This window comes from Myotis nattereri (genome assembly GCF_964212035.1).
Source record: "Myotis nattereri genome assembly, chromosome: 1".
Classification (NCBI taxonomy): Eukaryota; Metazoa; Chordata; class Mammalia; order Chiroptera; family Vespertilionidae; genus Myotis; species Myotis nattereri.
In genome coordinates, this window is record NC_138075.1 from 11,259,012 (window position 1) to 11,285,232 (window position 26,221).

At 42.0% G+C, this 26,221-nt stretch overlaps 1 protein-coding gene across 1 annotated transcript in view; it reads left to right on the forward strand.

Annotated features, from left to right (window-relative positions):
• The window catches only part of RPS6KA5 (ribosomal protein S6 kinase A5), a 132,273-nt gene extending 107,011 nt beyond the window's left edge, over positions 1-25,262 (forward strand). Inside the window, exons 9-17 of the mRNA XM_081097434.1 lie at positions 2,718-2,879; positions 4,675-4,800; positions 5,195-5,328; positions 6,512-6,605; positions 10,457-10,627; positions 13,635-13,826; positions 20,127-20,286; positions 21,878-22,041; positions 23,352-25,262. Of these exons, the coding sequence (XP_080953560.1) occupies positions 2,718-2,879; positions 4,675-4,800; positions 5,195-5,328; positions 6,512-6,605; positions 10,457-10,627; positions 13,635-13,826; positions 20,127-20,286; positions 21,878-22,041; positions 23,352-23,591 (1,443 nt within the window). The 3' untranslated portion in view covers positions 23,592-25,262. The remainder of the gene's footprint in view (positions 1-2,717; positions 2,880-4,674; positions 4,801-5,194; positions 5,329-6,511; positions 6,606-10,456; positions 10,628-13,634; positions 13,827-20,126; positions 20,287-21,877; positions 22,042-23,351) is intronic.
• The last annotated feature ends 959 nt before the right edge of the window (positions 25,263-26,221 follow it).

Below are 26,221 nucleotides of genomic sequence, written 5' to 3' on the forward strand. Positions count from 1 at the left end.
TCTATGCCCTGCTGTTTTCACTGTTCAACATTCTTGGTGGAATGAGTGAACATGGTCTCTTTTGAGTTGTTTTCTCCCTATTTTCATGTACATGGCACTTTTTTTTTTTAAGTGACAGGGACCCTTTAGGAACGATCAAAATTCGACTGGTAGAGACCTAAGTGGTCTCTTTCTCCCTAAATGAAGCAGGAGTTGGGGGAATCATAATAACATTTGATTCTTTACATACTAATTGATTAGAGTTTCTGAGTATTTCCATTTATGATCACAAGATTTAGGCATATGAACTAAGGAGACATTTATTATATGTTTTGCTTCTCTCTCAGTTCATGGTCCACTGTGTTGTACCTTTTAGATAGTGATTTTATCTCTTCTTTTCCCAGGAGAAATCTCAGAGAATTCAGAAATCTCCCTATTTCTTATTTTCTTTGTACTTGAGAAAGTGCTTTTCCTGTCCTGAAGAAGCCTAATGAGACCACACCACAGGATACTAACACAGCTGCTCAACTCAGTTTGCTCAATTTTGTCAAAAAACGAAAACAAACCGAAAATGTTAGATAACTGGGGGGGGGGGGGGGGGGGGGTGTTGAATTGACTGAGTTGGCTGTTTCAGTTATTTCAGTCTAAATGGTCAACTTGGGATACTATGACCTTGATTTGTAATACCTTGAGCTTCTGGCTTTTAAATAATTTCATCATATCAACAAGCATAACCTAAATATTTCTGGTCTAAAGGGACATCCAAGTTTTATTTTTATTCTGCAAACTGAACTTTTACATTATTAGCACCAAAACAAACAAAAATAGCTACCAATGCAAAGAAAAAACTGCTGTAGAGTAAGCTTTCGCATTATTTATTGTTTTTAAATATGGAAGAACAAATAGTGATTGAGAATAAGAATTATCTCTACTTCTGTGCTCAAAAAAGCGCAGTTATTTCAGTAGAGACTGACCATAGCGGCAAACACATTTAGAATAAAATTAATTTCTCAAGTATGCACATTTCATAGATTCATGTGGCATAGAAAAGTTAACATTTGAACAAATGATTTCATATATCTTGTTCAGGAGTTTGATTCAAAAATTAATAAGATAAAATTCAAAAAAGTATTCAAACAAAATATCTCCAATCAGATTTTCCTAGAATTTTTCTCTCCACAACTCCCTGTATTTGTGAATATTACAATATATCCTTCATATTAGAGAAAATTCTTGGAATAGTAATTTTAGGTTATTTAATTACCTTGACCTTTTAAATGATAAGGACACTTAAGGAAAAACCAGAATTCTACTTTAAAGACCTAAATGGAGTAGAGGTGAAAGGGTTATAATAGCATTCAATTTTCTATATACTAAACATTCTCCTGCTAACAACATATTTCTTTACCTCCTTACTCTAGAAGTTTCCCCTAATGTATGTACAGTAGCCAAGCACAAATCATAAAATGGAAAACATTATAGCCACAGAGGAAAGAACACTAGTAGGAAGTCAAGAGACTGTGTTCAAATCCTGACCCTTCCACTAGCTAATGTTTAAGTGAAATGGTTAATTCTTATTCCCAGGTTCAATTCCCATCTGGGTCGAATAAAGTAGATAAATGATCTCTAAAACCATTCTAGTTGAAAAATTTGAGCAACTTCATGATTTTATCTCCATTGCCTCCACAAGAGGGCATAATAAAGACATTTTATGTTAGTTGATTGAACTTACACAATGTCACCAACCTAGAAATGCAGGTTTCACATTTTACCCTCTCTGAAATCAGTATACATCTTACAGTGGACAACATCTCACTGTTCTAATTGGTAATGCTTTTTCTTTCTTTTTTTTTTTAAAATATATTTTTATTGATTTCAGAGAGGAAGGGGGAGAGAGAGAGAAAGAGAGATAGAAACGTCAATGATGAGAGAGAATCACCGATCTGCTGCACTGAGCCTGCAACCTGGGCCTGTGCCCTTGACTGGAATCGAACCTGGGACCCTTCAGTCTCTAGGCTGACACTCAGTTTAGTAAAGCATTATCTGATGTGTTAAGTGACAAAAGGAGCATTAAAAAAAAAAAGAGCAGAGGGTTGCATTTGAATAATATAAAGCAGAATTTATCAAACAATAAGTGTCTGCTATGTTTGGAAAGGGGGCTTGGATTATCCCATGGGAAGAGAAGAGGCAGTGTTTAAGAGGCATGAATACAGTGGAATGAGAAAGAGTCATCAGTATGATAGTATCATTTAAGCTTATAGATGTAAGTAAATACATGCCTTGTGCTGAGTTTATTTTCTGATCTGTTGAGATGACCAGTAGGAAAGCTAAGTAACACTGCCTCTAGAGAATAGGCATGTGCCTTTAGACTTCATAGCAATCCTCACCAGGTTTCGTAAAGCCCTTCATTAGAGTTTGTTTTATTTTGCTTTGTTTTGTTTTGTTTTGGCTTAACCTTTCCCTGGAGGCTCAGAACAAAAATTACTTTTCTGTTGTCCCTAAGGGTAAACTAGGGTGCCCTGGTGCCCCCTAGAGGACATGATGAGACTCCATGTCAGGCTCTGCTAAGCTGCCATCAGAAAATGTACTCATGCTTATAAATATATATATTTAATCATTAATTTGAAATATATGCCTCTTTCTATGATCAATTAAAATCTTAATCTGGCTTTGTTATTCTTAGAAAATATATTTCAACTTTGCTGATTTCTATTTTGTACTTTCTTCCTCTGTTTTAGAAAATAAATTGGGATGATTTAGCTGCCAAAAAAGTGCCCGCACCATTTAAGCCAGTCATCCGAGATGAATTAGATGTGAGTAACTTTGCGGAAGAGTTCACAGAAATGGATCCCACCTACTCCCCAGCAGCGCTGCCCCAGAACTCCGAGAGGCTGTTTCAGGTGAGCTCCGGGCTGCGCATGTGCGTTGGCCACGCATGCTTTGAATCTTCAAAAATTTTAAATACAGCGATTTAAACATTGTTAACTAAAGCTTATGGTTTGTTAAATAGCAAACATTGTTTATGTGCTTATTTTTGATAGAAAAACTTGATTTTTATCCCTGAAATTTTATTTCAGTTCAGGCTCTTTTATAGAAAACATAATACTACTTTATTTTATCCCTATTTATATAAAAAACTAGGGGCCCAGTGCACGACGTAGTGCACCTTGAAAGGAACTGTGGACCCTGAGGCTGCAGTAGGCATAGGGGCGGGTCTCGGCCAACCCTCCACGCCCCCGCCTGGCCCCTCCCACCATGGCCCCTGGTCCCCTGTCTCCCGACAGCCCCGCTGCTGCTGCTGCTGCTGCTCCCATGTGCTGATGGGCGCTGCCCCACTCGCACCCACTGACGGCGTGGAATAGTTGGGGCCGGCGCCAGCAGCTGGTGTGAGCAGCGGCTGCTGCCCCGATCATCCCTCAGGAGCAGGGGAGGTGAAGAAACCCTCAGTGGCAATCAGGGCCCACGGCAGGTGCTCACACCTGCTGATGGCGCTGAGTGATCGGGACTGGTGCTGGGCACCAGCAGCGGGTACAAGCAGGGCTGGTGCCGGCAGCAGGTGCGAGCGCTGGGCGGTGAGTGGGAGCAAAGAATTTTTATTAACCACCAGAGGCTCGCCCCGATGACAGCAACTGGCGTCCCACCTTGGTCTCGCGCCCCCACTCACCTGCTCCACCATCCTGCTGCAGCCAACGCCTGCCATGTTCTGCACACACCCCCTGGTGGTGAGCGCACATCACAGCGACCAGTTGTTTGGTTGTTCTGCCATTCAGTCTATTTGCATATTAGCCTTTTATCATATAGGATTCTTTAGTTCATAAATAATGTTATCTGATTCTTTGTCTTCAGTGAATAATCTTAACTGCTCAAAAAATGTTTAGAAAGGATTTTATATTGAGAAAAGAATCTTTATCAGACTTAAGATGAAATATTCTATTAAGTGGCATCATAGCTTCCCTCCTTTGACTTCCACAAATAAGTATGGCTGCACCTGGCCATCCGACCATGTCTCTGAACATTCGTGACACTAATGTCTGGGCACATAGTAGGTGTTTAGAAAATGTTCATTGAACTAGTGAATCTTCTAGCCTGAACAGATTAATCATCCATCATTATGTCACTTTTGGTTCAGGACATCATTCTGCCACTTGATTTTATTCCTTTTCTAAAACTTAATTTTAAATTTAATAAGTCTAAGGAAATAGAATGAGTCAAAAAATTGCTGACTTAGAAACCAACTAGAATGTAACTTGTTTTTTTTTCTAGTTGGAAAACAGTGGCACTTGGACCACTTTGCTTAATACCTTAACTCAACTTTTTTTGAGAAGTTAGTTGTGTTTATAAATAAACTTTTATCAGCAATGCAAAAGAATTACACCTATGAGTCAGATTTTTGGTGTGAAATAGAGAAGCGGCTTTTTTTTTTTTTTTTTTGAGGAGAGGTATTTTTCTGCCTTTAATTTTGAATAGGTTTAGTTCTACCAGAAGATGGCATTATCTCCTTCTGGAAAGCATTTTTCTATTAATTTGAAATAATCTTGCATTTTAGATTACAAATACAATAAAATTAGAATCATCTTACTGAATATTTGAGTGTTTTTTATTATTTTTTCTTGACTTAAAAAATTATTACAGTCTAGTCTATGCTTAACTGGAAAATTGCAAATCTGTATTCTCACCTTTGCTTTTGTGTTTTAGGGCTATTCCTTTGTTGCTCCTTCTATTCTCTTCAAGCCCAACGCAGCTGTTGTAGATCCTCTTCAGTGTCACACAGGAGTGGAACGTCCTGGGGCGACAAATGTTGCCAGGAGTGCAATGATCAAGGTATATAGATGTGGTTAATTAAATGACATATTTATGGTTTAGATACTCATACTGATTAACATTCTCAAGCCCAGTAAACTTAATAGACTTACCATTTGACCAAGATGCGGTTTTAAGAAATGAATAAATGGAATAGCATTATTTGCCCTAGAGAATTATTAACATCAGTGTGAATGAGCTCCTTTTTACAATGATCGAAAATTATGTGACTTAAATCAATGATATAGATGAACATAGAAATGAGCTAAAGTAAGATGAATTTTAGAAGATGATCCACGCATGTATTCCATTTATATTTATTAACATTAATAATGTCCTATTACTTTGCAGTTTTATTTAACCCATGTGTGTTACTGATATTTTCCTAAGTTAAATGATGTTGGTCTCCTATCAGGACTCTCCATTCTATCAGCACTATGACCTAGATCTGAAAGACAAGCCACTGGGAGAAGGAAGTTTTTCAATTTGTCGAAAGTGCATACACAAAAAAAGTAACCAAGCATTTGCAGTCAAAATAATCAGCAAAAGGTATGACCATTTCTGGCATTTTCTCTTATGGATTCACTAGAGGCCTGGTGCATGAAATTCGTGCACTGGGGGGGGGATGTCCTTCAGCCCAGCCCGCACCCTCTCCAATCTGGGACCCCTTGGGGGATGTCTGACTGCCAACTAAACGAGCAGTCGGACATCCCTCTCACAATCCAGGACTGCTGGCACCCAACCACTCACCTGCCTGCCTGCCCGCCTGCCTACCTGATTGCCCCTAACTGCTTCTGCCTGCCAACCTGATCACCCTCTAACCACTCCCCTGCCGGCCTAGTCGCCCCCAACTGCCTCCTCTGCAGGCCTGATCACCCCCAACTGCCCTCCCCTACAGGCCTGGTCGCCTCCAACTGCCCTCCCCTACAGGCCTGGTCACCCCTAAGTGCCCTCCCCTGTTGGCCTGATCGCCCTCCCCTGCCGGCCATCTTGTTGTGGCCATCTTGTGACCACATGGGGATGGCCATCTTTGTGTGAGGGCATGATGGTCAATTTGCATATTACCCCTTTGTTATATAGTATCCTAGTCTGTGGATTCTATAAATTAAGACTTTTATTTAAAAAGAAATCAACAGTGTATTCAAAGGCTTGTTACCCACAGGTTTGGCCATTTGGCTTCTCAATTGATTCATTATACTTCTTACTCTAACATTTTCAGATAAAGGAATCCATTTCAGACATAAATCATAAATCATAGTATGATAGGCTTTTGATTTTCCTGTGAGAAAACTCCCATGGCAGTGATATTTAATCAAACTGGCTTAGTGAGTTCAGCAGCTGTTGTCGTTCCTATTCGTTGTTTATTTGAAATACTTTCTTAAAAATAATTATTTAGCAACCTACTGGTAGCATTGAGAGCCAGCAGGTTGTTTTGGTAACTGGTTATTACCTCCATAATCATATATTCTTATTACCAAATTGTCGGGCAAGAAGGGCATCCATTTCTTCGTGTGATTAGCTCTTTTCTGACTCAGAAATAGTCTTTTCTCAGAATAATGCATTGCTTGTTCTGGTGGGTAGTATGACTCATTACTTTCATGGAAACTTCATTCTCATACTTTGACACTTATATTCTGAATACACTGTAAATAAAAACAAAATGAGGTTTGGAGCAGCACTGACATAAAACTTGGCGCAGAGGTTTGTAGAGACTAACTGTTTCATCTCGTAGGATGGAAGCCAATACTCAGAAAGAAATAACAGCACTGAAGCTCTGTGAAGGACACCCCAATATCGTGAAATTGCACGAAGTTTTTCATGATCAGGTAGTCCACAGTCCTCTTCTGTGCATACTAATTCACATTCGAGTTTTTACTTTTTTACCAGCTTTGTTGGTGCTCCTGGGTCAGAGTTAAAAATATGGGACATTACTAGCCACTACAGGGGGCAGAGAAACCAACCCCTCCACACACACACTCTTCCCCACCCCCAAGCCAGTGCGACCTTTTGCTTCTGCGTTTCTCCTTCAGCGGCAGCGGTAGATGACATGGCAGCAGACAGGCCACTGCCGCCGGCCGCACTGTGCTAACACCATTCAGCTGCTCCCGCCGGAGCTCAGTCCCTCAGACCTCTCAGGACTCAGGAATATTAAACCTTCGACTTTCTTTTTACTTCTAAAATAGAACGTAGAGAACCTTAAGCCTAATTGGAGCAAGCTAGAGTACAAACAGGAAGCAGAGAGGCAAAGAAACTTCCCTTTCATCTTCCCGTTCCAGGCTATGTCTTCCAGGGCAGAAATTCCTCTGGGTCTGGGTGGGACACAGCCCTGCTCAAGACAAAATGCTGTGCACAAGAGCTAAATCCAGCTAAAACTCCCTTTTAAATTTAATAAATCTAAGGAAATAGACTTTGCTTTTACCAAAGAAAAAACTGGGATTCAGAAAGGTCATGAGACTTGTCCACGGTCACATAGCAAGTCAGTGAAAACCTCGTTGGGAAAGCCTGGTCTCCGGCTCTGGGCCCTCCCCTTGTACTGTGGTAACATCCCTGTCCCAGGACAGCTGTGGCCCGCTTCTCCCCACATTGAAATTTCCCCAAGCGCTGCAGCCGACAGTGATACATGCCGGTGAAACCAGGCAGCAGCATCATTAACTGTGAAAACTGTGACTGTGTGCTGTCATCCCTCATGTGGTCCAGGCACTGTACCAGACACTGCATGGAGTGTCTTATTCAGTCCCTGCAGTAACTCAATGAGGTAAGAACACGGAAACCCACAGAAGCTAAGGAACAGGGCAGGGTCTCACAGTTTGTAAGTGCTGGGATCTGAACCCAGCCAGCTCAACTTCAGAGCAAGCTTCTAATTACTTTGCTCTACTGCCAAAGGGGAGGCAGAAAGACGGGCTGGTTCTCACATCAGGTGGGTAAGCAAAAATCATCTCATTGTCTCCTTGCCTTTTGTTCTCATAGCCAGAAAAGGAATATCTTTGTAGCAAGAACTCAGTAGGGAATGCCCTTCCTGCTCCTCTCCTTGCTTCACCTCTTGGGCTCCTCACCTACAGTGGAGGTGGTGCAATCCCTGTCCGGGGGGGGGTGGGGGGGAGCTTAGGAAGAGCCTGGACCATCTGCTGAAGGCGATGATTCACACATCAATCGTGGGATTGGTCGAGGGCCTTCCACACCCACCCCTGTGGTTTTGCAGCTGTCCCCCAGCCACCTCCCAGCCAAGACGTTCAATCTCTGACCTTCCGGCTGATGTTAGATCTCAGGAATTGCATCCCGAATTTTTTAAGGTTCAAGTTATATTTATTAGGTGCTATTTTTAGATTCAAGAGTTACTAGGCCATGAATTATTTCGTGGTATAATCCTGTAGGTACTAGTATAAACATATTATCATTCCAGTATGCAGTTGACATCTTGGGTTGCTTTACCCACGATGGTGACAGGTGGCTAGATTGTCCCCAGTCCACGCAGTCTTGTTTTCTGCGACTGGGTGAAATTGATTGCGGGCGGGACTACACCCTTGACTGTGCTAGAGTATAATTCATTTTATGGACTAGGATTCGTGCTTTACGACTCTGTTAGTTTCCTATTGCTGCTGTGACAAAGTACCACAAACCTAAACAGGACAAACACATCACCAGATAGGGCTGGTTCCCTCTGGAGGCCCTAAGGGACAGTCCATTTACTGGCCTTTTTCACCTAGAGAGTGCCCACTTCCTCGACTTGTAACCCTCCACGCATCACATCCACCTGTTGCTTCCATAGCCCCATCTCATACCGTGGACTCTGATGGATGCCTGAGGTAGTCTCCCCATCTCCAGATCCTCCTTCACAACTTCAGGGTCCCTTTACCGCACAAGGTAACAGCCACAGGTTCTGCAGAGTAGACTAGAGGCGTCTTGGCAGGGCTGTTAGTCATGCTGTCACATAAACATTTCTCATTGTCAACATTTTATTTGTAAGGATCCTAAAGGTAGTTCATAGAGGTAAAGTAATATTCCCAGTGTTGTAAGAAAATTGGCATTCAGATCCAGTTTTGACTCCAGTCCCTATCTTTTAAGCCACTATAGAGTAGGTAGGTATTGCCCTCCATTTTTTAAAATAATTTTTTAAAATATGTTTTTATTGATTTCAGAGAGAGAAAGAGAGAGGGAGAGATAGATGCATCAATGATGAGAGAGAATAAGCTATCAGCGGTCTCCTGCATGCCCCCTAGTAGGGATCAAGTCCGCAACCCAGGCATGTGCCCTGAGCAGAATTGAACAGTGACCTCCTGGTTTATGGGTCAAGGCTCAGCCGCTGAGCCACACCTGCCAGGCCGCCCTCCATTTTTTTTAAAAGCTCACAAGCATATACTTCAACTTTGACCTTATTTGTCTGATGTAGAAACTCAAATTGGCTTGATCGCTAGTAACCTGAGAACAATTCTCTTACTAAAAGGGTTGTCCACTCTTTTTTAAAAAAATATATTTTTATTGGTTTCTGAGAGGGAGAGAGAAATAGAAACATCAGTGATGAGAGAGAATATTGATCGGCTGCCTCCTGCACTCCCCCTACTGGGGATTGAGCCCGCAACCCGGGCATGTGCCCTTGTCCAGAATCAGACCCAGGACCCTTCAGTCCGCAGGCTGACGCTCCATCCACTGAGCCAAACCGGCTAGGGCAGGTTGTCCACTCTTTATATTTTACCCAATATGTGCAGGATGATGTATTTATAATTGTCTTTTTTATGAAGCAAGTTTTCTGGATTTTGCTAATTCAAAGGGAAACATAAATATTTTGGTTTTTGAGTGACATTGGTGCTAGGAGTTTTAATTTAATATATTTTTAAAACCATATGTGTTAATTTGAGGGCTAATATAATTCCTTTGCTTTTTTTTTTTTTAAATATATTTTATTGATTTTTTACAGAGAGGAAGGGAGAGAGATAGAGAGTTAGAAACATCGATGAGAGAGAAACATCGATCAGCTGCCTCCTGCACATCTCCTACTGGGGATGTGCCCGCAACCAAGGTACATGCCCTTGACCGGATTCGAACCTGGGACCTTTCAGTCCGCAGGCTGACGCTCTATCCACTGAGCCAAACTGGTTTCGGCTCCTTTGCTTTTTGATAGCTATGTTATTTCTTTATGGAAAGCCTAGTAAGTATATAACTGATTAAACTTAATTAAGATAATGCCATTTGGATCAAAAGCAGTTATTTAAAAAACAACAACCTACAGTAAGTTATGGGTGTTGGCCATCGGTATTGCCAGGAACTCTAAAGCTTATCTGTTAAGCCCTAACAGGTTTAAAGTGGCATCATCAAACAACGCCTTTTATCAGGAATCTTGTATATTATTTAAAGCAGCCAATTTTACATTATCAGTGCTAGATCACACTTTAGCAAGAAAGATATGTAAACTTGATAGAGAGGGTTAGAATGAAATTCAAATGAAAGAATTCATCAAGAGAAGAATATATTAAGACTGCACTGCAGTACTTGAAATTTTCCATTACCAAAATAGAATTCTAAAAAAGCCACAGTACCCTTCTAAAACACATGATTACTGTTGATGACTGCAACAAAGGATTATTTAAATTTACTGGTGATAGTTTATAGTCAATAAATATTTCATATGTTAATAAATTTTTCTTCATTAAGGCCCTCCACATTCTTCTTCTTTGTTTTCTAGCTTCACACTTTTCTAGTTATGGAACTTCTGAACGGGGGAGAGCTGTTTGAACGCATTAAGAAAAAGAAGCACTTCAGTGAGACCGAAGCCAGCTACATCATGCGGAAGCTGGTTTCAGCTGTGAGCCACATGCACGACGTCGGAGTGGTGCACAGAGACCTGAAGCCTGAGGTATAGAAGAACGCATTCTCCACATTGCTGCATCCAGCCTCATTATTAACTGTCCCCCAGATGTGTGGGCTTTTTTACTTTCAGGGCTTTCTGCTAAATACATACCTGGAAATACCATGTTTCTTGGATTTTTTTATTTTCTATTTCAGCCTAAAATAAATTCGTCTTTTTTTTTTTTTGCCCGCTGATCATCTTGAGGTTATATTTGTAAGTGTGAGAGCCTTTTATGGGAGAAATACTTTATGCAACAGTTGTGGACTAAAAATAGCAATGGAAATTTTTGTAGCAGAAAATAATATCCCCTCTATATCTATACCATTTTAGAGGGTTTTTTTAAACAATTTTTATACATATTTTAAAATTGATTTTTAGAGATAGGAAGGAAGAGGGATAGAGAGATAGAAATATCCATGCGAGAGAAACATTGGTACACCCCCCCTAGTGGGGATCAACCCCGCAACCCCGGCATGTGCCTTGATCGGGTATTGAACCAATGATCTCTTGATTCATGGGTAGACGCTCAACCACTGAGCCACACTGGCCGGGCTAGAGGGGGGTTTTTAGTGGTATATTTTGAAAGCTTATTTTTCACATTTGTAATCAAATCAATTAGCTCGTGAATAGGAACGTATATAATTCTGTTCTAAATATTAAGCACAAAGAATGATCTTGGTTTAATCAGTTACACCATCCTTATATGTGCTCTTCTTTGCTCATGTACTTATAGAACTGTGTAGCGGTGCAGAAATAGCAGCTTTTTCACATATCTTTTAATTAAAAGGTTAAGAAGGTTCTAGCTACAGAATGATCCCTTTTTAGTATCAAAAGTAAGAAAGTTCCTCCCTTTCAGAAAACCATCAAAATAATAATGAAAATTTAAAAGCAAAACCCAGTAATTTATAAAATAATAACAATGAGTCATCCTTTACCCTATGCAAAATTGTACATATTTTCTCTTTAAAATGGAACATCATTTTTATTACCCATGTGATTATAATGCATTTTTAAGTACATTTAAAATTATTTTTTGGTGTTTATTTTTTGTGTTAAACCACAAAAGAATATTGCTCAAAAAAACACACTATTTTTGTCTTATATTTAAGTATCTTGGATTATTGACATGAAGAGGATGTTTTTAAAAATCAAATTATGTGTATTCAAATATAACTGACCAATTTCTAAAGTATTTAAACTTCAGCCTATGTATTTCTTTTTCCAACCCTCTCCTGAGGACATGCTCACTGATTTTTAGAGAGAGAGAAACATTGATGTGAGAGAGAAACATGCACCGACTGCCTCCTGTACACACCCCGACTGGGGATTGAACCCACAACCGAGGTTTGTGTCCTGACTGAGAATTGAACCTGTGGTCTTCCAGTGTACGGGACCATGCTCCAGCCACCTGAGCCCGTTGGCCAGGGCCAGTCCATGTATTAGATATTACTGTTATTCTTACTACTAGTGGTTCATCAAAACTACATTTGCTTTATGAACTTGCAACTATGACAGCTACCCCTCTGCTTCCTTCATCATAGTTCTCACTCTCCTACAGAACGCCCACTGAAAATATGGCGCTCTGTGCATCGGAGATTAGCTGTCTATTTTTAAATGTGAAAGCACACCACTTAAATGTTTTCTTGATAGACAAGGAACAAGCATGTAATTTTCTTAGGTTGAAAAGATCTGTTCCATGAGTGTATAGAATTCGTTTTCACATGTTTTATTCTTTGATAACTGGCCATCTGTTATCTCATGAGCCTCAAACGATGCAACTGTCCCTCCAGCAGGATTTAGTTTGCCTTCCTAGTTCACTGATACTTAATTCTTCTTTTGTTAGAAAACTTTCCTCTCACATAGTCGTTTGAAATGAAGACTTGTTAGATTATTTACGATATTCTACTACAGTTGTAATTCTAAATCAAAATTATTTTTTAGAGAAATGAAAATGTACCTTTGTACTAACATTTTCATAACAAAAGAGCTTTCACTTTGACTTTTAAATGAAAGAGTATATTATTTCCAAACTAAGCATTTAATCCTTTTCCCAGTGATGTAGCATTTTAAGATCTGATTCTGTATCTCTTGGTAGATATTTATGTGGCACTCATTTTCTGCTTAGGCAAAATCCTAAATTCTAGGTGAGAATCAGATAAATTTAGAAACTGGCTGACATTCGTATAAGCTGCTTTGTATTTCTGAAGTTGGTTCCCATAGTCTTAAAAGATGAAGAAAAATTCTATCAAATTCACTTCAGGCAGAGCTTGAGACGAAGATACAAGGAGCTTGAATTGTCATTCCCTCCCATTCCTGACTGTTGACACCCCACGCCTCTTAGAGTTGGGAGAGGAGGAGAGAGGGGCATACTACATCCCCTCCGTTTCCGGGACTGAGATCCAGGGAGTCCACTGCCATTCTTGATAAGGAATAAGCTGAAGCCATTCTCAGAGATCTAGTAGCTCAATGACCAGGGGCCAGGTGTGCTTATCTCCCTGCCCTGCATGAGGCGCAGCGCCCGCCTGGGGGCGGAGCTCCGGAGTCATCTGGTGAAGACGGCTCTCAAGTACAAGCCGTGAACCCCACCCGTGACTTCAGTTGTGGTGAAGCCTTACATGTAACTATGTAATTATATTCCCATTTTCATTCCATCTCAAATTCACGACTGCGTGGTGTCTCCGAATGGAGAGCAGGCTCACGCGAGCCATCTTGGAAGGGAGGTTGGTGGAGGAAGTAGAACGCAAACACAGAGTTCCAGGAGAGCCTAGAAGAGGCTCTGACGTCAGAGGAGACACGATGCAGTCGACAAATGTTTCCCGTGACATTGTCAGGTTGAAATAACACAGAACATGTCGGAGCAGAGAACAACAGTACACTGAGATGCAGCTCCCAGCCCCTCCCGCTCAGACCCTCTCTGTGCCTGAACCCAGAAATGACATGATTTACCGAAATGGCATCACCAAGCCCCGTGACGTTTTAGTGGGAGACTGATGTGAGTGTTTGTGTTTTGCAGAATTTACTGTTCACTGATGAAAATGACAACTTGGAAATTAAAATAATTGACTTCGGGTTTGCGCGCTTAAAGCCACCTGACAATCAGCCCCTCAAGACCCCGTGCTTCACCCTCCACTACGCTGCCCCGGAGCTCTTGAACCAGAACGGCTACGACGAGTCCTGCGACCTCTGGAGCCTGGGCGTCATTCTGGTGAGTGCGTTTCAGTGGAGCCTGACGCCTGGCCCGCTCGCAGATGTCCTCTGTACCTGCCTCTCGCTCTGCTGGTTTTCCTAAAGTCATGACAAAATCGGCAAGTTGGTTTCTTTTCCCTTAGAGGCCTGACGGGAGGCTGTTTCCTTTTCTTAAAATTTGCATTGGAGAAAATATAGGAATTTTGATTTTGGTTTATTTTGAAACATTTAAGGCAGCTGTGTTTTGTGTGAATAAAAGAGTTATATATTGTGTTTTTAGAAAGACAGTGTATTTTCAAAAGATATGCATGTTAGATATAATGTGAAAATAGCAAAGTGACTGAATAGAAAAACAGTAAAAATATATTCTTTGAGCCCTAGCTTGTTTGGCTCAGTGGATAGAGCATTGGCCTGCAGACGGAAGGGTCCTGGGTTTGATTCCTGTCAAGGGCACATACCTCAGTTGCAGGCTCGATCCCCACCTCTAGTTGGGGCGCATGCAGGAGGCAACCAACCAATGTGTGTCTCTCACATCGATGTTTCGCTATCTCTATCTCTCCCCCTCCCTTCCACTCTTTCTCAAAATCAATAGAAAAATATTCTCAGGAGAGAATATGTATATTCTTTGAGGTTTTGAGACTAAAGATGTAATTAATATCATTTAGGAGAAATTACAAGTTAATAGTAGAATTACAAATGTTTATAGTGACTGATAGTGATCCTGGTCAGCATGCTTTTCACAGAATGTCCTTGGCTTCCGTGATCAGAAAGGGAACATTAAGCTAGCAAGATCTGGGTCTGTTTTTTCTTCAAAATAACTTTACTTTTTGTGCATATAATGTGTAATGCAGCGGTTCTCAACCTGTGGGTCGCGACCCCTTTGGCGGTCGAACGACCCTTTCACAGGAGTCGCCTAAGACCACCCTGCATATCAGATATTCATAACAGTAGCAACATTACAGTTATGAAGTAGCCACGAAAATAATTTTATGGTTGGGTCACAACATGAGGGACTGTATTTAAAGGGCCAGAAGGTTGAGAACCACTGGTGTAATGCATGATCCTAGGGAGAAATTTTCAGAGGCTACAGAAAGAGAAGAAAAAAGTGAGATCCCTGGTGATCTCGTCATAGAGATGGTCCCCTCCCTCTGATCCCGTGCCCCGCCCCGCCATGCTGGTGTCCCTTGTGTCCTTCTCTGAGCGTTTCTGCGGACGGGCGTACACACTCGGGTGTTTAAGATGAGAGGACAGCGTATACGTAGTTCGAGTCTCGGAAGTTTATTTAGCCATTTACTAATGAGAACTCAGCATTTCCCAGTTTTTTCACTAACTTTAAACTATACACGTGAATATTGTTTATATATGTGCTGACATTTGTCTCACCATTTGTTTAGAATAGATTTCTAGGAGAAGGGTATACACATCTTTATTTTGAAATCTATGCCTGGATTTCCTTCCAGAAGGTTTTTTTTAAAAAATATATATTTTTATTGATTTTTCACAGAGAGGAAGGGAGAGAGAGAGAGAGTTAGAAACATCGATGAGAGAGAAACATCGATCAGCTGCCTCCTGCACATCTCCTACTGGGGATGTGCCCGCAACCCAGGTACATGCCCTTGACCGGAATCGAACCTGGGACCCTTCAGTCCGCAGGCTGACGCTCTATCCACTGAGCCAAACCGGTTCCAGCGAGGTTTTTTGTATCTTCTCCAAACTATATGCAAATACATGGAACACTATCAATTTCAGTCTTAAATTGTTTCCTGCTGTTGTCATTCGCATGCATTCCCTGATGAATGTTGTCTACGCATCTTTTCATGTATCTGGACATTTTACTTTTCTCGTAGGAATTGCTGTGTGTGAGCTTTGCCCACTTTCCTGTGGGGAATTTTTCTTACTGGATTTGAAAGCTCTGTTAAGGTTTTTAATCTTTTGTCTGCCATTAATATTGGAAATGTTTTTCTGGTTTGTCCTTTGTTCCACAACTTTGTTTAGAGTAAGATGAGATTTTAATTTTGTTTTCAGAGGGATTTAAATAGAAAAGATTTTTTAAAATTTCTATGTAGTAAGATATGTCAGTCTGTTGTTTTATGGAACCTGCTCTGATTCAGATTGTCACTCTATCCCAACCCTAGATTATAAAAATATCCTCCTAAATTTCCCTCTAGAATTATATTTTATTTTTATACTTTAACCAGCACTCCATCTGGGGTTTATTTTGGTGTCAGCTTGCTTTCCCCTAATGGCTAGCCAGGTGTCCCTGCAGGATGGCTCCTCTTTTAGTTTAAGTTTCATATGGGTTTTATTTCAGTAATTCTAAGTCATCTTTATAATTTTCAAACTAAAATTTATGAATCAGATTTTTAAAATAAAAATAAACAACTAGCTTCTATAGACTTGAGAGTTTTATTTAGGGACGTAAACATTAGTAGCACTCTCCTGAAAAAAATATGTCTAAGTAAAAAAGAACCTTTCATATTTTTTTGTAATAATATAAGATTATCCCCTGTAAAAGAACCTTACTTTAAATATAAGCCAATTAAATCATCATCCTTTTTACGGTTCTAAAATATCGTCTTAGAGCTTCTGAATGCTGTCTCTATGGAAACAACTTTGTGTGACGGTATGGACAGAAGCTGTGCTTCTCTCTAGATCTCACAGGTCTTTAAGAGAAACGGGACAGAGAAGCGGTTAAATGATGCCACAAGGAAGCAGTCACCGTGTCCAGACTGTGTGCAGTTCCACAGGACAAACCCCGTTTCTCCAGCAAATAAATTATAAGAAAAATAGCGTGGGAACTTATAGATTAAATGACACTTTAAAAAGGGGACATCTGTAATACTTTCAACAACAAAGATTTTTTTTAATATATTTTATTGATTTTTTTACAGAGAGGAAGAGAGAGGGATAGAGAACTAGAAACATCAATGAGAGAGAAACATCGATCAGCTGCCTTCTGCACACCTCCCACTGGGGATGTGCCCACAACCAAGGCACGTGCCCCCGACCGGAATCAAACCCGGGACCCCCCAGTCCACAGACCGACGCTCTATCCACTGAGCCAAACCAGCTAGGACTCAACAATAAAGATTTTTAAAAAGATAAGAAACAGTGTTTGCATTTTTCTTGAATTCTGATTCAAGCAAATTCTAATTTCAATTCTATTTATTAAATTCAACCTAAAGCTAACTCATACAGATGTGATTATAATATACAGGGCATATAACATAATTGGAGAAATTTGAATATGGAATTGTACAAAGGAATCACTGCTAATTTTTTCAGGTAGATAATGGTGTTGTGATTGTGGTTTTTAAAAATCCTTCCCTTTTAGAGATGCATAATGAAACACAGATGAAAAATAAAGTGAACACCTGCATTAAATTGTCAAGAAAAAGGAGTGCTTTGCAAATGTTTCCACATAAATGAATGCATATCTCTTGCAGATCCGAGACAAAGCCTGAATTATCCCATAGCAATATTATCCCAAAGCGTATTTGGAGTCTCCTGATTTGCCTTAGAAATCTATAGTCCTTTTGCATATTGCATCTAGCAAATATGGATGCGGATATTTTAACATGAAAATAATTTCTGTTACCCCCACTGACTAAAACAAATACTTCAGGAAGATGCATCACATGTGGCTTTGATCCCAACCCAGTCTACCTCATGGATGTGCAGGATGTTAATTAGCATAGAGCTTACCCACTGCCTCGTCTGCCCAGGGCTGCCATAACAAAGTACTACAGACAGCACTTATTTTCTCACAGTTCTGAGGTTGGCAAGCGCACTGTCCCGGGGCCAGCATGGGGGTCTCCTCGCACACCCTTTCCTCTCGTTCTCAGGGAGAGTGAGCAAGCTCTAGGCGCATCTTTTGGAAAGGAGACACGTCCTGTTTAGTCAGAACCCCACCCCATGACCTCATCTAACTGAAATTACTTCCATATCAGCCCTTTCTCTAAATACAGTCACACGGAGGGTTGGGTCTTCGACATATGAATTTCGGAGGCACACACATTCAGCGTATGACACAGCATTTAGAAACTGTAGGACAGATGAGCTGCTGCTGCCTGCTGCTCCCCTGGTTGCAAGTCTCATGGGGATCCTTAGCGTTTCGGAGAAAGAAAGCAGAAGTACACGCCTGAGGAAAGGGGTGCACGGTGTGCTCAAGAAAGAGCACACAGGGTCCTTTGTCTTGAGGGTTCTTACCTCTTTTCTAAAGGTGGGAGTTTTAGGGGAGTTCTCAGGGGAGGGTCTCAGCAGAATATTCAGTAGTTTGCCAGGTGTGTCCTTTAATATGCTGACGCATCAAAATGAGCAGATAGGGGAGTAGGGATCCTTTTCTGGTCAGCTTCACTGCTTTATTGTTATCTTGGATCCATCTGTCTCTAACTGGGCTTTTTTATATTTATTCCCCTGACTTCATCAATCCTGGGGTTTGGCTGGCACTAATGGCACCAACTGGGTCTCTGTGATCTCTCTTCCTGACCAGGGTGATCTAAGCTACTCACTGTCTGATTGGGGAGGAGAGGTGTAAACTATTTGCTCCCAAGTGTCTTTGGTTAGAGAAGATAAGATCTTGCAATTTATTAGCAGGCTGTTAATTGCTCAGCCTTATTTAACTATTTTGTCTCCTGTTCCCTCATTCCACTCACCAGGGAATTGTCCTACCTTCTTGCTGTCCTTCCTCAGCAGACAGCACAGCATGACCCGTCTGGCCAAACTGGCACTACCACCCTTCTCACCGTGCTTTTCACAGTGCACGGATTCATGCACCGGTGGGGTCCCTCGGCCTGGCCTGTAGGGATCAGGCCGAAACTGGCTTTCCGACATCCCCCAAGGGGTCCCGGATTGCGAGAGGACAGTTCTCGGGTGACACACCCTGGAATCAGGCTCCCTCCTCTCTGGTTCCAGATGCGTCACTGGAGAACCGCAAGATGCCAAGTCACCGCAGCTTGGCAGCTCCTGAGTTGTGTGTCTGGCCCCTGGTGCTCAGTGCGTGTCATCGCTACTGGTAGGAGCATCTGCCTCCTGTTGGTCATTGTGCGTCATAGCTACCGGTCGGATGCTTAGGCTTTTATATATATAGATTTATCACCTTGCCTGGGAATTTCCATCTTTCTTGAAAGCCAGCGTGTCAGAACTGCTTCACCATCTTTGCCATCATGAGGGTGCACCTGCTTGTCAGACAGATGACCAGGGAAGAAAAAAGGCTATTGCTCCTAGTCGCTGGGAGCCTCTACAGCTCCATGCCTCCTACTTAGGGCTCTGCTCTCAGTGTTCCTCCCAACCAACTGGCACTACCACCCTTCTCACCATGCGGTTCTCTGGTCTGCGCACAGACATGGTTACTACCTAACTACCAGCCTGCCCACCACTGTCTGCAGCTCCCTTCACCCCTGCAAGCCTGTAAGTCGCTCAGCAAGCTGAGAGCAGACCCTCCGAGAAGTTGAAGGGTCGCCTTTCAAAAATCCAGTCTTTGCTACAAAGACAAGCCTTAGCTTTTTGGTCTTCCTGTTGACTTTTTATTTTATTTATTTATTTATTTATTTATTTATTTATTTATTTATTTAGAGAGACATCAATTTGTTGTTCCACTTTTGATGCATTCATTGGTTGCTGCTTGTATGTGTCCTGACCGGGCATCAACCCACAGCACTCTAACGAACTGAGCTACGCGGCCAGGGCTCTATTGACTTTTTACCTTTCATGTAAAATTTCTAATGTGGCTACAATGAAATAAGGTGACTGTAGAGAGTTGATCACATTTAACCCAACAATGAAAAAAATAAAATTAAAATTGGGATAATTACAAACAAAATAAAGAAGGCCAAATAAAAAATTTTTAAAGTTCTTATCCATAGTTAATATCCTAAGGAAAGGCTATGAAATTGGGTAGAAAAAATAGTTATTCAGGTTCTGCTGTCTTTAAATTTTCTGTTAACCTTAACACCCTCTTTTTCAAACAGAGTATCCTTTTTTCATTCTTGTTCTAAATATAGTTATACTAGAGGCCCGGTGCACAAAATTCATGCAAGAGTAGGTCTTCCTTCCCCCGGCTGCCGGCACAGGCTTCCCTCTGGCACCTGGGACCTGGCTTCATCCGGAAGGACATCTGGTCTAATTAGCAAATTACGCTTTTATTATTATAAATAAATGGTTTTAAATCTTGATGTCATAATAAGCCATTCCTCTTTATTTACAAGTCTTTGAAAGGTGTTGGTTGTTTCAGCGATAGAAGCCACATAATTTTTTAAACCCAGTAATGCCAATCATAATAAACTGCTGAAACATTCTTTGTTTCTTTTTTTCTTGATAGTATACAATGTTGTCTGGGCAAGTTCCATTCCAATCTCATGACAAAAGTTTGACATGCACCAGTGCAGTGGAAATCATGAAGAAAATCAAAACGGGAGATTTCTCCTTTGAAGGAGAAGCCTGGAAGAATGTATCCCAAGAGGCTAAAGATTTGATCCAAGGTAAGAATCTAAGGAAATTTTGTTATGCGCTGTGCAGAGATTGAAGTGGAGTCATGCCATTACACATATGTTTGTTCATTACTCAAGGAGTCTGTGTGTTCTAAAAGGCTTCCAGGCTGCTGTCTTGTGCCATTGCTTCTTATCAGAACATTCTCCCTCAGTGATCCTATCCACTGTCTCCACACGAACTAGCACCTGGATCCACCAGCATCCCAGTCTGGCACCTCCACATCGAACCTGCACTCTTTGTTGTTGTTGTCAAACCTCACCTGAGGATATTTTTCCCATTGATTTTTAGAGAGTGGAAGGGAGTGAGGGAAAAGAAGAGAGACAAACATTGATGTGGGATAGAGACACATTGATTGGTTGCCTCCCGCATGCACCCCAACCGGGGCTGGGGATTGAACCTGCAACCCAGGTCCTTGCCCTTGACTGGGAATCAAACCTGAGACCCTCCTGTGTGCAGACCAACGCTCTAACCACTGAGCACACCGGCCAGGGCCGAACCTGTACTTTTTTACTCTCCTTTCTCCCAAATGTGTGCCTCCCTACATCTCCCTCTTTTGCACTGCCAAGGAGCCAGGCCACCAAAACAGAAAGCCGGACACCTACTAGCTCCCAGCCTTCCTCGCCTTCCACAGCCAGTCACTGCTTCCTGCAGGTTCAGCATCCCTCCTCCCACCCCTCTCCCCTTTCATGTGGCCACCACCTTAGTCCTCATCACCATTTCTCTCCTAAGATCCTACAACCTTCTTCCAACTTGTCTCACTTCCTCTCACATCACCTGCCCATCATCAATCGGCAGAGTGACCTTCCTAATGTCCAGATGTGCTCATGTCTCTGTTAAAAATCCTTCAGAGGATCCACTAACCTCAGGTCATGCCCCATCACAGCACATTGAAAACTCAAGGCCCTTCACGACTGGGCCCTGCCTGCCTCTGCCGTTGTGAACACTGATTCCTCAGTTGTGCTGAGCTTCTGGGTCCCTGCACCCCGCGTTCCTATGCACTAGCTCTTCTTAATCCCTGGGCACCCCTCCTCATTGAGCCCACTTCTCTCATCCCCCAGGACCTGTCTTCTGGGAGTTTCGCAGGGTGCCCACGCTCCCTCGGCTGAGCCCTTCCCCTGGCCTCCTGCACATGGTCCCCGGTGATGTGAAAGCTGGGGCTTGTCTTCGTGCCTCCTCAGAACTCCTCTTTGAGTCTCCACTTCCACTTCTCTGGGCCTGACCGCACCCCCGGAGTTAGAGAAGGTGCTGGTACAGGCATGCAGGAGGTCTAACTCTTTCCTCATTCGGAAGTTTACCCGGTCACCCTGGGGAGTCTTTGTTGGGGTGGCTATTTTCTCCTGATTGAAAAGTCAGTTAGCCCACAGCCTCCTAGAAATAGGCTATTGTGGGCTTTCTCATTAGCATCCAGTGCTCACTAGGGCATTTAAGAGCATATGAAAGGGTAATTATTTTTGTAGGAGGTTGAAGCCTTATAGAAACCATCATGTCATGTGAACATAATTGAGATTTATATCTGAGGTTGATTTTAAACTGTTTGAAATGGCAAATCACAAAATAAAAATGTCTTGTTTATTCCCACAGGACTTCTCACAGTTGATCCAAATAAAAGGCTTAAAATGTCTGGCCTGAGATACAATGAATGGCTCCAAGACGGCAGTCAGCTGTCCTCCAACCCTCTGATGACTCCCGACATCCTGGGGTCTTCAGGAGCCGCCGTGCACACCTGCGTGAAGGCCACCTTCCACGTAAGGGCCCGTGCTCTGCGGTGTGGGGTTTGAAAGGAATCAGATACCCGATAACCTCCGAGACGCACTCTGAGTAATAACAGTTAAAATAAGGAATAAGAGTCCTTTTAATGTCAGGATACAGACACATTTACAAACAGCAAGTGCCTGGGCCAGAGTCACTGTGAACCCACAGTTCCCTTCCTGGACGTTGGGAAAGAGCGTGTGAGATCAGGCAGTGGGCGGTATTGGAATAGCTGAAAATTTCCTGTAGGTGATGAAAACCATGTACCTACTACCAGGACTTTCTTCTCTCAAATAAGCGAAATCATTTTCTTTTAAAAGGGTAAACTAGGAACTAAGGCACCCGTGGACATTCATTCATTCAGCAGCCCTTTCGGGCCTCATATATTCTAGAGACCATGAGGGCTAAGAAGTAGGTCCGGGCATTCAGCACTGATTGTGTTTGAGAGGCTGAGCCGGCATTGCAGGAGGTGCACATTCATGCCCAGCAGATGCAAACACATTCAGCTAGTTGTCTAAGGGGTGAATGAGTGAAGGAGAAATACAGTGACCTCTGAAGGGATTATCTTGAGAAAGGAGGGATAGCACTTCCTCTCAGCTGCAGAAATTGATTTAAAAGTTAATGAACTAGGATAAGGTGAGGTATAAAGAGATTAACTGCCAGAATTTGTAGCAGATGATCCATATCCTCTCAGTGACAGGATGCAGGGTTGTCAGGGGCAACACAGCCATGCCAGAGCTTGAGGCTAAGAACAGTGAAGACAGGCTGCCCAGAGGCTAAAGCCGGCCTGGGGTTTGTAGCCCCGATATCCTCTGCGTAGATTAACTGGCCAAGATAACGCCCAATTGCATTGACTTGGAAGTGGAGAGCAGGGGCCCAGAATGGATTAAGTCTGTTTTGTTGGGTCTTTGTGGTCAGAATTTTAAATCTCAGACACAGAACTGTAGAGTAATGGGGGTAGCAGCTGTGGGGTGTGGAGAGGGGTGTGTTGGATTGCTGATAGTCTTCAGGAATTTCCAGTCAGTCAGTGTTTCTTATTGAGAGGTAGCGCTTTCTTCAAATGGTGTATGGGAATCCTGACTCCCGGACAGCCACGCTGGTTTGATTTAAGCAGCATCCTCAGCCATCACCCCGTGAACTCTGTACCCCACAGGAGGTTTGGGTACAATGGTTTTAGGACTTTGTTCCCCAAACAACTTGGAGCTATTGGTTGACAGCCAAAGTCGCCTCCTGCTGTAAGTCATAGTTGCCAAGGACTCTTCAATCCTTGTACCTTCATCGGGGTTCCCTTCTTCCTCTCCCCTAGGCCTTTAACAAGTACAAGAGAGAGGGGTTTTGCCTCCAGAATGTCGACAAGGCCCCTCTGGCTAAGAGAAGGAAGATGAAAAAGACCAGTACCAGCACGGAGACGCGCAGCAGCTCCAGCGAGAGCTCCCACTCTTCGTCCTCTCACTCCCACGGCAAAACCACGCCCACAAAGGCACTGCAGCCCAGCACCCCTGCCGACAGCAACGCCCCGGAGCCCCTCTTCCAGTTCTCGGACTGAACGGCACAGGAAGCGGAGGGCTGTGACCGTGAGCCTGGCACGTTTGCTCCCTCGGCGATGCCTGAGTTGATGTTTCGTCAAAGTCAAAGCTTGTCTACTTTAAGGAAAGAAAATATCCTGAATGAGCCAAAAAAACAAAAACAAAAACCACCAACCAAACAGAAAAACAAGTCCCGCTGGTCTCATTGGAACCTGCCTCTTGGGGAATTTTTTCAGGAAAACCCACTGGTTATCCTTGTCCTAAAGCACTGGACAGAGAATGTTACTGTGAACGAAGCACAGGTTACACGGTTTCGTGACCTGCCCGGTGCCAGCAGGACGGTTCTGGAAGGAGCAGAGGCCCCTGTGAATGCGATCAGGGGCCGGCCAGATTCGAACTGCTTGCAGAGCAGTCACTGGCCTTTCCGCGGTCCGCCGGCTAGTGACTCCTACTGTGGCGACACCTTCTGCTTCGCCTTGTGGATAATGTGGGCTCTTAAGAGATTTGCACCCTTTCAACAGGGATTTATCAGAGAAAAAATGTCTGTTTTAAAAAAGATTCTGTAATGACTTTTATGTGTGGCATATACTTATTTCTGAGCGAGGATTTTAACTTATTGTTTTTATTTTATGGTTACATACGATGATAACCTACTATTAATCTTTTTCAAAAGGTAAAAGAAAAGCTATAAGGACTCATGGCCCCAGGCTCTGTCTTTGGGGCCCATCTGAGTGCATGCTCAGCTCCGCGTTTCTCACTCTGCACTGCTCTGTCCTGGCAGTTTGTTCAATGGTATTGCGAGCCATTCAGGTACATGTCTCTGTTTTAGGTAACATTGCACTTTATACAAGAATATGAATAAAGCGAACTGTTTTATGAAGTGCACTGGTTAAAGCGGATGTACTGTATTTTTGCCGTTTTTTTTTTTTCGTTATCTACTTTAAATTTGTCCTCACACCCCCTTCTACCTTGTTTGCAACAAGTAGCATGAGCCGTGTGGCATAACGTCACCATCAGCCACGCGGGCACCGACGTGAGGAAAAGCTAAAGGGAAATTCTGTTCAACACTGTGCTTTATATTTGTACACTGTGTTGTCTACAGTGAGGCATTTCCTCCTGTGGCTGGATATCATGTACATAATATTTTAAAATCATAACTATGACTTACTTGGAAATTTTCCTGTTAAATTTTGAATCCAGAAAGCATATTTTATAAACTTATGCAGAGCACTTTTATTGCTCAAAAGTTCTGAATTCATACACAAAACACGCGCTTTGTGATGAAGACGTTTTACTGAGAGATTGCTGCATTTACAGATATGATTAATTCACTTCCTATGCAAAAAAAGAAGTGGTAGAATTTGTATGTTCTGTTTTCTTTTAAAGCTATCACACGAAATGTTAGGACTGAGAAAGGTGATCTTGGCCATGTTTACAGGAATCATGCTTAAAAGATAAATCCCAGTACATTTCTTTTCGTTTTTGTTAATGATAACCTCTGGAGCATTAGTTTGGAATTTGGGTGTGATATTTATTTATTCATTCATTGAGATAATGCAGCATTAATTTCAGCCAATTATGAATACTAAAAATATTGCACTCTATGTAACAGTAGTATATTTATTGCTAAATCAATGTATATATTATTAGCACAAGCAACAAAAATGGCAAATATTAAAATATTTTCAAAATATTGTATTATCTTGTTTCACATTTTTGTCCACAATGGTTATTGGAAATAGCTTTTAATACTTTTCAGTGGCCCAAATGGCTACATAATCCTCATTGAATCAACTGTACTCCCAGCTTGTGGCCATTCCTAGTAATGATGGAAGATCTTTCATGAATTATTACCAAATACAGGTAATTACAAAATGTGGTTCCATCAAGCACAGATTTATAATAATTAAGAAAATGTCCATTTATGTCTATATAACTATATAACTGTTGAATATTTTTGGAAATGTGATAGCTCTTCAAGTATTTTTTTAAACTGTGCATTCTCATAGACAAGGCTAGTTGTAAAGTATAGACTAAAAGAATTTTGTTGCTAAAGGAAAATGATCCAGAAAAACGGTCAGTATTCCATAATGATTGATGATGTCATTGACTCATTATGGACATTGAAAATTAATGGGTTTCATTTTTATTTCTTTCCCTTGCCGTCTCTTCTGGAGGACTTGGCAGAAAATGAAATGGGCAAAGCATCAGGCAGAGGAAGGAGAGAGAAGGGTAATGCGTCAACTAAATAATCTAGGATGGGCTTTTGAGAAGAGCTCAGGAAACCCTCAGCGTAGAGGCCTCTTGGCAAGTGCGTTCATCCTCACCCTGTGTAAGCACGAGGGGGGCTGCGTCTGGCGCCAGGCTGCTGCAGATCGGTTGGATGCAGGCGGTTAGTGTACAGTGAAATGTACTTTAAAATTTACAGACTTTCCACTTAGTCACATCAAAAATAAACTAAAAAGTACGTCATAGGAAAACGTGAAGTGGAAGGGCTCCTTTGGTATTAGGAGTAAAATAGAAATATATCTAAGAAAAACAAATGCATACATTAAGTTCTCTTTATAGCAGTTATGGAGATAGGGCCAAATCACCCCTTCCCTTTTTTATTTTATCTAAAGTATGTAGCTTTCATGCCATCATAAATCCT